At 42.7% G+C, this 15,000-nt stretch overlaps 1 protein-coding gene across 3 annotated transcripts in view; it reads left to right on the forward strand.

Annotated features, from left to right (window-relative positions):
- The window catches only part of LOC139415848 (BRMS1 transcriptional repressor and anoikis regulator), a 25,519-nt gene that overhangs the window by 7,593 nt on the left and 2,926 nt on the right, over nucleotides 1–15,000 (forward strand). For all 3 annotated transcript variants that reach the window (XM_071163984.1, XM_071163982.1, XM_071163983.1), the window contains 2 exons: nucleotides 3,549–3,725; nucleotides 8,138–8,227. In XM_071163984.1, coding sequence (XP_071020085.1) covers nucleotides 3,549–3,725; nucleotides 8,138–8,227 — 267 coding nt within the window. The remainder of the gene's footprint in view (nucleotides 1–3,548; nucleotides 3,726–8,137; nucleotides 8,228–15,000) is intronic.

Genomic DNA, 15,000 nt, shown 5'->3' on the forward strand with positions numbered 1-15,000 from the left:
ACTAACAACTACTACTACTACTAATACTATGACTACAACCACAACTACTAAGACTACGACTGCTACCACTACTACTACTACTACTACTACTACTAATACTACGACTACTACCATTACTACTAATAATAATACTAACTACTACTAATACTACGTCTATAACCACTACTGCTACTACTATTACATCACTACCACGAATACTACTACCACTAATACTACTACTACTACTAATACTGCTGCTACTACTATTACTATACTATTACTGATACTACTACTATTACTACACTATTACTGCTGCTATTAGCACTACTACTACTAATACTATGACTACAGCCACTGCTACTGCTACCACTATTAGTAACTATTCCTGCTGCTACTAGCACTACGACTACAACCACTACTACTACTAATACTACTATTACTACACTAATACTACTACCATTACAACTACCACTACTACTAATACTACGACTACAACCACTGCTACTACTACTACATACATTATTGCTCCTACTACTACCACTAATACTACAACAACAACCACTGCTACTACTACCACTAGTACTACTAGTACTACTATTACTACACTATTACCACTACTACTACTACCACTACTTCTACTACTATTACTACTGCTGCTACTAATAATAATACAGCCACTACCACTACTAATACTATGACTACAACTACTACGACTACTGTTACTACAGCTAATACTACTACTACATTATTACTATTAATACTACTACTACTACAACAACAACCGCTTTGACTACTTCTACTACCACTAATACTGGTACTACTGCCACTACCACATTATTACTACTGCTAGTATTAATACAACTAATACTACTACCAATTGTACTACTATTACTACTACTACACTATTGGTACTACTACTACCTCTGCTACAACTGCTGCTACTACTACTATTAATACTACTACTACTACTTCTACTATTACTACTACTACTACTACTACGTATACTATTACTACTACTACTACTACTACGTCCACTATTACTACTACTACTACTACTACTACTACTACTACGTATACTATTACTACTACTACGTCTACTATTACTACTATTACTACTACTACTTTTACTACTACTACTACTACTACTACTACGTATACTATTACTACTACTACTACTACTACGTCTACTATTACTACTACTACTACTACTACTACTACGTATACTATTACTACTACTACGTCTACTATTACTACTACTACTTCTACTATTACTACTACTACTACTACTACTACTACGTATACTATTACTACTACTACGTCTACTATTACTACTACTACGTATACTATTACTACTACTACTACTACTACTACGTCTACTATTACTACTACTACTACTACTACTATTACTACTACTATTACTACTATTACTACTACTGCTATTACTACTCTTACTATTATTGCTACTGCTACAACTGCTGCAACTACTACTATTAATACTACTACTACTACTTCTACTACTACCACGATACACTATTGCTACTACTAGTACTATTACTACTACTACTACTACTACTACTACTACATCTACTATTACTACTATTACTACTACTACTACTGCGTCTACTATTACTACTACTATTACTAGTACTACTACTACTACTACACTACTGTTACTACTACTATATCTACTATTACTACTACTAATATTACTACTACTACACTACTGTTACTACTACTATGTCTACTACTACTACTACTACTACTATTACTACTACTACACTACTGTTACTACTACTATGTCTACTACTACTATTACTACTACCAAGTCTACTATTACTACTATTACTAGTACTACTACTATTACTACTACTACGTCTACTATTACTACTACTACTACTACTACTACTACTACACTACTGTTACTACTACTATGTCTACTACTACTATTACTACTACCAAGTCTACTATTACTACTACTATTACTACTACTACTACTACTACACTACTGTTACTACTACTATGTCTACTACTACTATTACTACTACTACTACTACTACTACTACTACTACTACGTCTACTATTACTACTACTACTACACTACTATTACTACTACTATTACTACTACCAAGTCTACTATTACTACTACTACTACTATTGCTACTACTACTACTACTATTACTACTACATCTACTATTACTACTACTATGTCTACTACTACTATTACTACTACTACTACTACTACTATTACTATGTCTACTACTACTATTACTACTACTATTACTACTATTACTAGTACTACTACTACACTACTGTTACTACTACTATGTCTACTACTACTATTACTACTACCAAGTCTACTATTACTACTACTATTACTACTACTACTACTACTACACTACTCTTACTACTACTATGTCGACTACTACTATTACTACTACTACTACTACTACTACTACTACGTCTACTATTACTACTACTACTACACTACTATTACTACTACTATTACTACTACCAAGTCTACTATTACTACTACTACTACTATTGCTACTACTACTACTACTATTACTACTACATCTACTATTACTACTACTACTATGTCTACTACTACTATTACTACTACTACTACTACTACTATTACTATGTCTACTACTACTATTACTACTACTACTATGTATACTACTACTATTACTACTACTACTACTATGTCTACTACTACTATTACTACTACTACTACTATGGCTACTACTACTATTACTACTACTACTATGGCTACTACTACTATTACTACTACTACTACTACTATGTCTACTACTACTATTACTACTACTACTACTATGTCTACTACTACTATTACTACTACTACTACTATGTCTACTACTACTATTACTACTACTACTACTACTATGTCTACTACTACTATTACTACTACTACTACTATGTCTACTACTACTATTACTACTACTACTACTATGTCTACTACTACTATTACTACTACTACTACTATGTCTACTACTACTATTACTACTACTACTACTACTACTATTACTACTACTACTACTATGTCTACTACTACTATTACTACTACTACTACTACTACTATTACTACTACATCTACTATTACTACTACTATGTCTACTACTACTATTACTACTACTATGTCTACTACTACTATTACTACTACCAAGTCTACTATTACTACTACTACGCCTACTATTACTACTACTACTACTACTACTACTACTACTACGTCTACTATTACTACTACTACTACTACTACGTCTACTAGTACTACTACTATTACTACTACTACTAGGTCTACTATTAATACTACTACTACCTCTACTACTACTACTACTACTACACTACTGCTACACAACAACTACTACTATTATGACATTTTATGCAGCTCTGCACGCATGTTGCTGATAATGAAATTACAACTTCATTTCTTTACTTAAAATTAAACCTGAAGGCGAAATTAATAAATTTTCTGTTGTGTCAACACAAAGTAATTTTATTCATATTTTTAAATGATTTTTGCGTGTATTTTCTTGTTTCTCTCTCTCCAGGTGTGTACAGAGAACTGTGTCTGCAGGTGATCCAACACAGGTACGAGTGTGAGCTGCAGGGTGCTCGGCAACACCTGGAGAGCGAGAGGACATTGTTGTTTGATGCTATGAAGACAGAACTGCTGGACAAGATCAGACGGCTGGAGGAGGACAGTCAGAGTGTAGACCTCACGTCAGGTACACAGACACAGACAGATGCAAGCACATCAGAACTACACTACATGACCAAAAGTATGTGGACATTTGCTTGTCAAACGTCTCATTCCAAAATCATGAACATTAATATGGAGTTGGTCCCCCGCACCTTTGCTGCTGTAACAGCCTCCACTCTTCTGGGGAAGGCTTTCCACTAGATGTTGGAACATTGCTGCTATAACAGCCTCCACTCTCCTGGGGAAGGCTTTCCACTAGATGTTGGAACATTGCTGCTATAACAGCCTCCACTCTCCTGGGGAAGGCTTTCCACTAGATGTTGGAACATTGCTGCTATAACAGCCTCCACTCTTCTGGGAAGGCTTTCCACTAGATGTTGGAACATTGCTGCTATAACAGCCTCCACTCTCCTGGGAAGGTTTTCCACTAGATGTTGGAACATTGCTGCTATAACAGCCTCCACTCTCCTGGGAAGGTTTTCCACTAGATGTTGGAACATTGCTGCTATAACAGCCTCCACTCTCCTGGGAAGGTTTTCCACTAGATGTTGGAACATTGCTGCTATAACAGCCTCCACTCTCCTGGGGAAGGCTTTCTACTAGATGTTGGAACATTGCTGCTATAACAGCCTCCACTCTCCTGGGGAAGGCTTTCTACTAGATGTTGGAACATTGCTGCTATAACAGCCTCCACTCTTCTGGGAAGGTTTTCCACTAGATGTTGGAACATTGCTGCTATAACAGCCTCCACTCTCCTGGGGAAGGCTTTCTACTAGATGTTGGAACATTGCTGCTATAACAGCCTCCACTCTCCTGGGGAAGGCTTTCTACTAGATGTTGGAACATTGCTGCTATAACAGCCTCCACTCTCCTGGGGAAGGCTTTCTACTAGATGTTGGAACATTGCTGCTATAACAGCCTCCACTCTTCTGGGAAGGTTTTCCACTAGATGTTGGAACATTGCTGCTATAACAGCCTCCACTTTTCTGGGAAGACTTTCCACTAGATGTTGGAACATTGCTGCTATAACAGCCTCCACTCTCCTGGGAAGGCTTTCCTCTAGATGCTGGAACATTGCTGCTATAACAGCCTCCACTCTCCTGGGAAGGCTTTCTACTAGATGTTGGAACACTGCTGCTATAACAGCCTCCACTCTCCTGGGAAGGCTTTCCACTAGATGTTGGAACATTGCTGCTATAACAGCCTCCACTCTTCTGGGAAGACTTTCCACTAGATGTTGGAACATTGCTGCTATAACAGCCTCCACTCTTCTGGGAAGACTTTCTACTAGATGTTGGAACATTGCTGCTATAACAGCCTCCACTTTTCTGGGAAGACTTTCCACTAGATGTTGGAACATTGCTGCTATAACAGCCTCCACTCTCCTGGGAAGGCTTTCCTCTAGATGCTGGAACATTGCTGCTATAACAGCCTCCACTCTCCTGGGAAGGCTTTCTACTAGATGTTGGAACACTGCTGCTATAACAGCCTCCACTCTCCTGGGAAGGCTTTCCACTAGATGTTGGAACATTGCTGCTATAACAGCCTCCACTCTTCTGGGAAGACTTTCCACTAGATGTTGGAACATTGCTGCTATAACAGCCTCCACTCTTCTGGAAAGGCTTTCTACTAGATGTTGGAACACTGCTGCTATAACAGCCTCCACTCTCCTGGGAAGGCTTTCCACTAGATGTTGGAACATTGCTGCTATAACAGCCTCCACTCTTCTGGGAAGGCTTTCTACTAGATGTTGGAACATTGCTGCTATAACAGCCTCCACTCTTCTGGGGAAGGCTTTCTACTAGATGTTGGAACATTGCTGCTATAACAGCCTCCACTCTTCTGGGAAGGCTTTCTACTAGATGTTGGAACATTGCTGCTATAACAGCCTCCACTCTTCTGGGAAGGCTTTCTACTAGATGTTGGAACATTGCTGCTATAACAGCCTCCACTCTCCTGGGAAGGCTTTCTACTAGATGTTGGAACATTGCTGCTATAACAGCCTCCACTCTTCTGGGGAAGGCTTTCTACTAGATGTTGGAACATTGCTGCTATAACAGCCTCCACTCTTCTGGGAAGGCTTTCTACTAGATGTTGGAACATTGCTGCTATAACAGCCTCCACTCTTCTGGGGAAGGCTTTCTACTAGATGTTGGAACATTGCTGCTATAACAGCCTCCACTCTTCTGGGAAGGCTTTCTACTAGATGTTGGAACATTGCTGCTACAACAGCCTCCACTCTCCTGGGAAGGCTTTCTACTAGATGTTGGAACATTGCTGCTATAACAGCCTCCACTCTTCTGGGGAAGGCTTTCCACTAGATGTTGGAACATTGCTGCTATAACAGCCTCCACTCTCCTGGGAAGGCTTTCCACTAGATGTTGGAACATTGCTGCTATAACAGCCTCCACTCTTCTGGGAAGGTTTTCCACTAGATGTTGGAACATTGCTGCTATAACAGCCTCCACTCTTCTGGGAAGGTTTTCCACTAGATGTTGGAACATTGCTGCTATAACAGCCTCCACTCTTCTGGAAAGGCTTTCCACTAGATGCTGGAACATTGCTGCTATAACAGCCTCCACTCTTCTGGGGAAGGCTTTCCACTAGATGTTGGAACATTGCTGCTATAACAGCCTCCACTCTTCTGGGGAAGGCTTTCCACTAGATGTTGGAACATTGCTGCTATAACAGCCTCCACTCTCCTGGGAAGGCTTTCCACTAGATGTTGGAACATTGCTGCTATAACAGCCTCCACTCTTCTGGAAAGGCTTTCCACTAGATGCTGGAACATTGCTGCTATAACAGCCTCCACTCTTCTGGGGAAGGCTTTCCACTAGATGTTGGAACATTGCTGCTATAACAGCCTCCACTCTTCTGGGAAGGCTTTCCACTAGATGTTGGAACATTGCTGCTATAACAGCCTCCACTCTTCTGGGAAGGCTTTCCACTAGATGTTGGAACATTGCTGCTATAACAGCCTCCACTCTTCTGGGAAGGCTTTCCACTAGCTGTTGGAACATTGCTGCTATAACAGCCTCCACTCTTCTGGGAAGGCTTTCCACTAGATGTTGGAATATTGCTGCTATAACAGCCTCCACTCTCCTGGGAAGGCTTTCCACTAGATGTTGGAACATTGCTGCTATAACAGCCTCCACTCTCCTGGGAAGGCTTTCCACTAGATGTTGGAACATTGCTGCTACAACAGCCTCCACTCTCCTGGGAAGGCTTTCCACTAGATGTTGGAACATTGCTGCTATAACAGCCTCCACTCTTCTGGTGAAGGCTTTCCACTAGATGTTGGAACATTGCTGCTATAACAGCCTCCACTCTTCTGGGAAGGCTTTCCACTAGATTTTGGAACATTGCTGTGAGGACTTGCTTCCGTTGAGCCTCGAGTATTAGTGAGGTCGGGCGCTGATGTTAGGCGATTAGACCTTGCTCGGAGTCGGCGTTCCAATTCATCCCAAAGGTGTTCGATGAGGTTGAGGTCAGGGCTCTGTGCACGGCAGTCAAGTTCTTCCACACCGATCTTGACAAACCATTTCTCTATGGACCTGGCTTTGTGCAAGCACGGGGGCATTCTGAAACAGGAAAGGGCCTTCTCCAAACTGTTGCCACAAAGTTGGAAGCACAGAATTGTCTAACCGCCCCAGACCATTATTCCCCTCCACCAAACTTAACACTTAGCACAATGCATTCGGACGGGTAGCTTTCTCCTGGCATCCACCAAACCTAGATTTGTCCGTTGAACTGCCAGATGGTGAAGCGTGATTCATCACTCCAGAGAATGTGTTTCCAGTGCTCCAGTCCAATGGCGGCAAGCTTTACAACATTCCAGCAGATGCTTGGCATTGCACATGGTGATCTTAGGCTTGTGTGCTGCTGCTCGGCCATGGAAACCCATTCAATGAAGCTCCCGACGAACAGTTCCTATGCTGAAATTGGTTCCAGAGGCAGTTTGGAACTCGGTAGTGAGTGTTACAACCGAGGACGGACAATTTTTACACACTTCAGCACTCGACGGGGACATTCTGTGAGCTTGTGGGGCCTACCACTTTGCGGCTGAGCCGTTGTTGCTCTTAGACGTTTCCACTTCACAATAACTGCAAGTACAGTTGAACCAGGGCAGCTCTAGCAGGACAGAAATTTGAGATCTGAAAACACTTCAAAAGTTCACCTACATGTTTGTCTTTCAGGAATTAACATCTCTGTCTCTCTCTCGCTCTCCATCTCTTTCTCTCCATCTCTTTCTCTCCATCTCTCTCTCTCCATCTCTTTATCTTTCTCTCCATCTCTTTATCTTTCTCTCCATCTCTCTCTCTTTCTCTCCATCTCTTTCTCTCCATCTCTCTCCATCTCTTTCTCTCCATCTCTCTCTCTTTCCCTCCATCTCTTTCTCTCCATCTCTCTCTTTCCCTCCATCTCTTTCTCTCTCAGAGTGGTGGAGTGATGAGGTGAAGGGGAAGAAGTGTAAAAGGAGGAGTCTGTCCCGGCCAGAGAGGAAGAAGAAGGCTGCCCTAGTATCTGGTAATATTTATCTTTTTCTCCCTACTTCCCTCTTCCTTTCATCCATTTCCTTGTATGATATACAGTGCCTTAAGGAAAGTATTCATAACCATAAGATTATAACCTAAACCATAACCTTACCCTAAAATGGATTAAATACATTTAAAAAATATCATCAATCTACACATAATACCCCACAATGACATCACAATACCCCACAATAACCCATAATGACATCACAATAACCCATAATGACATCACAATACCCCCACAATGACATCACAATACCCCACAATGACATCACAATACCCCATAATGACATCACAATACCCCATAATGACATCACAATACCCCACAATGACATCACAATACCCCATGATGACATCACAATAACCCATAATGACATCACAATACCCCATGATGACAAAGCGAAAACAGGTTTTTAGAAATGTGTGCAAATTTATTTAAAAAAAACAGACCTTATTTACATAAATATTCAGACCCTTTGCTATGAGACTCAAAATTTATCTCAGGTGCATCCTGTTTCCATTGATCATCCTTGAGATGTTTCTACAACTTGATTGGAGTCCACCTGTGGTAAATTCAATTGCTTGGACATGATTTGGAAAGGCACACACCTGTCTATATAAGGTTCCACAGTAGACAGTGCATGTCAGAGCAGAAACCAAGCCATGAGGACGAAGGAATTGTCCGGAGAGCTCAGAGACAGGATTGTGTCGAGGTACAAATCTGGGGAAGGGTACCAAAACATGTCTGCAGCATTGAAAGTCCCCAAAAACACAGTGGCCTCCATGATTCTTAAATGGAAGAAGTTTGGAACCACCAGAGTCTTCCTAGGGCTGGCCGCCCGGCCAAAATGAGCAATCGGGGGAGAAGGGCCTTGGTCAGGATGTTGACCAAGAACCAAGAACCCGATGGCCACTCTGACAGAGTTCCTCTGTGGAGATGGGAGAACCTTCCCGAAAGACAACCATCTCTGCAGCACTCCACCAACCAGGCCTTTATGGTAGAGTGGGCAGATGGAAGCCACTCCTCAGTAAAAGGCACATGACATGACAGTCCACTTGGAGTTTGCCAAAAGGCACCTAAAGGACTCTCAGACCATGAGAAAGAAGATTCTCTGGTGTGATGAAACCAAGATTAAACTCTTTGGCCTGAATGCCAAGTGACACACCTGGAGGAAACTTGGCACCATCCCTACAGGGAAGCATCATGCTGTGGGGAGGTTTTTCAGCGGCAGGGACTGGGAGACTAGTCAGGATCGAGGGAAAGATGGGAAAGATGATGTACAGAGAGATCTTGATGAAAACCTGCTCCAGAGCTCTCAGGACCTCAGACTGAGGCGAAGGTTCACCTTCCAACAGGACAACGACCCTAAGCACACAGCCAAGACAACGCAGGAGTGGCTTCAGGACAAGTCTCTGAATGTCCTTGAGGGGCCCAGCCAGAGCCCGGACTTGAACCTGATCTAACATCTCTGGAGAGACCTGAAAATCGCTGCGCAGCAACGCTCCCCATCCAACCGGACAGATCTTGAGAGATCTGCAGAGAAGAATGGGAGAAACTCCCCAAATACAGGTGTGACAAGTTTGTAGCATCATACCCAAGAAGACTCGATACCTGCCGAAGGTGTTTCAACAGTAAAGGGTCTGATATGTCCATTTTTTATATAAATTAGTAAACATTTCTAAAATCCTGGTTTTGCTTTGGTTTTGCTTTGTCAATATGGGCTATTGTGTCTAGATTGATGAGAAGAAGAAAAAACGATTTAATCCATTATAGAATAATGTTGTAAATTAACAAAAATGTGGAAAAAGTCAAGGGGTCTGAATACTTTCCGAATGCATTGTATACATTGCCTCGTGAAAGTCTACACACACATTTTTATTTTCCATCCTGACAAACTCCCCAGTCCCTGCCGGTGACAAGCATACCCATAACATGATGCTGCCGCCACAATACTTTAAAATACAGAGGGTTTAACCACATTGTATTCTTTCCACATTACTGACCTGATTGTTGAATAATCCACTCCAGACATTCTGTTTACAACATGGCTGTTAAGTGATATTGCAAGACAACACAGCAAATACATGTTTTGGCCTAAATTAAAAACTACAGGCTTGAGTCAATTCCAGTACAACAAAACACAGAGTGAAACTCTTTGTATTTTTAAGTAGTGTGGTGGTGGTGGCAGCATCATGCATCATTTCTACATTTGTGGATTTACCACATTAAACCAATGGTTGAGAATCTCCCATCTTATGTCAAAGACACTAGTCACATGATCTCATTGATCGAGGGCTTAGGAAGGTTACCAGAGGGCACCCTGCTGGCCACTGTTGATGTGGAGAGCTTGTACACTAACATCCTACACACTGGAGGCTTGTAGGCGCTGCAGGACTTCCTACAGTAGAGAGACTCTACCCTTCAAAGTCGGGGTGTAGACATGGGCTTCCCCCCCCCCAACTATGCAGACCAGTATGTGGGACAATTTGAAGAAGCATTCCTTTATAAAACAGAGACACACCGCTTACATTTCTAAAATACTTCTATGGAAGGGATACATAGATGATGTCTTTGTGCTCTGGGAAGGAAGTCAGCAGGAACTAAATGAATTCCAAACTCTACTAAACGAGAGCTCTGAATACCTCCAATTCACCATGCAGACTGACGAGAGAAAAATAAACTATCTGGACTTATAGATCATCAAAGAGAGTGATGCATTACACACAGACTTATACACAAAGCCCACAGACTGCAATACCCTGCTACGTGCAGATAGTATGCATCCCCTTCCCCTCAGGAATGGTCGACCATACAGCCAGTTATGCAGGGTTAAACTAATCTGATAGTATGCATCCTCTTCCCCTCAGGAATGGTCGACCATACAGCTAGTTATGCAGAGTTAAACTAATCTGATAGTATGCATCCTCTTCCCCTCAGGAATGGTCGACCATACAGCTAGTTATGCAGAGTTAAACTAATCTGATAGTATGCATCCTCTTCCCCTCAGGAATAGTCGACCATACAGCCAGTTATGCAGAGTTAAACTAATCTGATAGTATGCATCCTCTTCCCCTCAGGAATAGTCGACCATACAGCCAGTTATGCAGAGTTAAACTAATCTGATAGTATGCATCCTCTTCCCCTCAGGAATAGTCGACCATACAGCCAGTTATGCAGAGTTAAACTAATCTGATAGTATGCATCCTCTTCCCCTCAGGAATAGTCGACCATACAGCCAGTTATGCAGAGTTAAACTAATCTGATAGTATGCATCCTCTTCCCCTCAGGAATAGTCGACCATACAGCCAGTTATGCAGAGTTAAACTAATCTGATAGTATGCATCCTCTTCCCCTCAGGAATAGTCGACCATACAGCCAGTTATGCAGGGTCCTGAAAAAGCACGGGTATATTCTGCAATCAGACAAAAATAATTACCTCTTCAAGGAACCCCCACTGGTGGTCTATAAGCGTGGTCGCAATATAGGAGATATCTTGGTGAGATCTGACCTGCCCCCTGAGCCCACTCAGACACTCTTGGAGATATCTTGGTGAGATCTGACCTGCCCTCTGAGCCCACTCAGACACTCTTGGAGATATCTTGGTGAGATCTGACCTGCCCCCTGAGCCCACTCAGACACTCTTGGAGATATCTTGGTGAGATCTGACCTGCCCCCTGAGTCCACTCAGACACTCTTGGAGATATCTTGGTGAGATCTGACCTGCCCCCTGAGTCCACTCAGACACTCTTGGAGATATCTTGGTGAGATCTGACCTGCCCCCTGAGTCCACTCAGACACTCTTGGAGATATCTTGGTGAGATCTGACCTGCCCCCTGAGCCCACTCAGACACTCTTGGAGATATCTTGGTGAGATCTGACCTGCCCCCTGAGTCCACTCAGACACTCTTGGAGATATCTTGGTGAGATCTGACCTGCCCCCTGAGTCCACTCAGACACTCTTGGAGATATCTTGGTGAGATCTGACCTGCCCCCTGAGCCCACTCAGACACTCTTGGAGATATCTTGGTGAGATCTGACCTGCCCCCTGAGCCCACTCAGACACTCTTGGAGATATCTTGGTGAGATCTGACCTGCCCCCTGAGCCCACTCAGACACTCTTGGAGATATCTTGGTGAGATCTGACCTGCCCCCTGAGCCCACTCAGACACTCTTGGAGATATCTTGGTGAGATCTGACCTGTCCCCTGAGCCCACTCAGACACCCTTGGAGATATCTTGGTGAGATCTGACCTGCCCCCTAAGTCCACTCAGACACTCTTGGAGATATCTTGGTGAGATCTGACCTGCCCCCTAAGTCCACTCAGACACTCTTGGAGATATCTTGGTGAGATCTGACCTGTCCCCTGAGCCCACTCAGACACTCTTGGAGATATCTTGGTGAGATCTGACCTGTCCCCTGAGCCCACTCAGACACTCTTGGAGATATCTTGGTGAGATCTGACCTGCCCCCTGAGCCCACTCAGACACTCTTGGAGATATCTTGGTGAGATCTGACCTGCCCCCTGAGCCCACTCAGACACTCTTGGAGATATCTTGGTGAGATCTGACCTGTCCCCTGAGCCCACTCAGACACTCTTGGAGATATCTTGGTGAGATCTGACCTGTCCCCTGAGCCCACTCAGACACCCTTGGAGATATCTTGGTGAGATCTGACCTGTCCCCTGAGCCCACTCAGACACTCTTGGAGATATCTTGGTGAGATCTGACCTGTCCCCTGAGCCCACTCAGACACTCTTGGAGATATCTTGGTGAGATCTGACCTGTCCCCTGAGCCCACTCAGACACTCTTGGAGATATCTTGGTGAGATCTGACCTGCCCCCTGAGCCCACTCAGACACTCTTGGAGATATCTTGGTGAGATCTGACCTGCCCCCTGAGCCCACTCAGACACTCTTGGAGATATCTTGGTGAGATCTGACCTGCCCCCTGAGCCCACTCAGACACTCTTGGAGATATCTTGGTGAGATCTGACTTGCCCCCTGAGCCCACTCAGACACTCTTGGAGATATCTTGGTGAGATCTGACCTGCCCCCTGAGCCCACTCAGACACTCTTGGAGATATCTTGGTGAGATCTGACCTGCCCCCTGAGCCCACTCAGACACTCTTGGAGATATCTTGGTGAGATCTGACTTGCCCCCTGAGCCCACTCAGACACCCTTGGAGATATCTTGGTGAGATCTGACCACATTATTGACACCCAATTCAAATGGGAACTACAAATGTGGCTCATGCGCACAGTGCAATAGCACTGTAAAAAAACATCCTTCTTCAGACACCCACATACAGGTTGAAACATCCCTGTTAGGGGTATCATCTCATGCAAGACCACGGGAGTAATCTGTCTCACCTGTTCATGTGGAAAAGCCAACGTAGGACAAACTAAAAGACAACTAAAACAACGCATAGAAGACCACCGCAGCCCAATCAGGTGCAAGAACACTTGACTATCCAATAGCAGCTCACTTTGTTGAAACTAACCATCCAATCTCCTCCCTGCAAATACACAGGCGTTGAGCATGTTGCTCTACCAAGGAGAGGTAACATGGAGATCCTCCTACTACAGAGGGAGACAGGATATCCTGTCTAAAAACACTGACCTCTAGTGGTCTGAATATCCACTTTGAGCTCAATGAACACACTTTTCCTCTATGAACAAGTCTTATAAATGTAAAAAATTATTTCTACAGCTTATTAGCGTACACCTAATATGTTCCCTCTGTTGACGACGCTCGTTATAGATTAAGGTTGAACCAATATTACATGTAACAAAAATAAAATATGCAAAATTATGCGAAATTGAATTAAACAATAATGTATGTTGGTGCTAATATGATGTACAATATTCCATCGTGTTTCTATATGATAACACTAACGTATATATAATATATATTTTTAAACAGTTTCACTAATTAATTTTAATTAACATAATCATTATGACACACCCCTCGTTGTCATTGGTTACACTAATTGCACTGTTTGTCTACATAACCTGGTTCAATTATTCATGACATCACCCTGAAGAAGACACAGTGATGCTGAAACGTTGGTAAAAACCCAATAAATTACTGGGAGTTTATACATGGAGTTTATATATGGGGTGTTGGACTTTCTTTTATTTTGCTAGTTTATAGTTTATTGTCCGTTAGTCAGCACCTCCACACAAACTGTTATTCTGGGTGTGGGCTCATGTTTTTTTTATGCATATTCTTGTCACCAGCAGGGTCTGGGGAGTTTATCAGGCCTAAATTAAAAACTACAGGCTTGAGTTGAATCCAGTACTACAAAACACAGAGTGAAACTCTTTGTAGTGTGGTGGTGGCAGCATCATGTTATGGGTATGCTTGTCACCGGCAGGGTCTGGGGAGTTTATCAGGATCAAATTAAATAGGAAAAGAGCAAAACCCAGGTAAAAAGACAGAGGAAACTCCACCTCAGTCTTCTGAAAACCCAGGGATAGATTTTTACTTTACAGCAGGACAACGTCAAAGAAACCAGAATGGCTTTCCAAGAGATGTTGAGTGTTCCTGAGTGGTCCTGCTTCATTCCTGATCTGAATTTGCTTGAATATTGCTGTGCAATTTTGACAAAAGCAGTGGATACATGTTGCGTTAAGAGTACAAAATGTTTCAAAAATGTTCTTTGACTTGTGGAGTAGGTTGTGTAGACGCTGGGGGGGAAAAATAATTTAATTTGAAGGCAGCAAAATGTGAAGACAAGGGGTCTGTGCTAACGACTACCACACA

The sequence above is a fragment of the Oncorhynchus clarkii genome, chromosome 9 (genome assembly GCF_045791955.1).
Source record: "Oncorhynchus clarkii lewisi isolate Uvic-CL-2024 chromosome 9, UVic_Ocla_1.0, whole genome shotgun sequence".
NCBI lineage: Eukaryota > Metazoa > Chordata > Actinopteri > Salmoniformes > Salmonidae > Oncorhynchus > Oncorhynchus clarkii.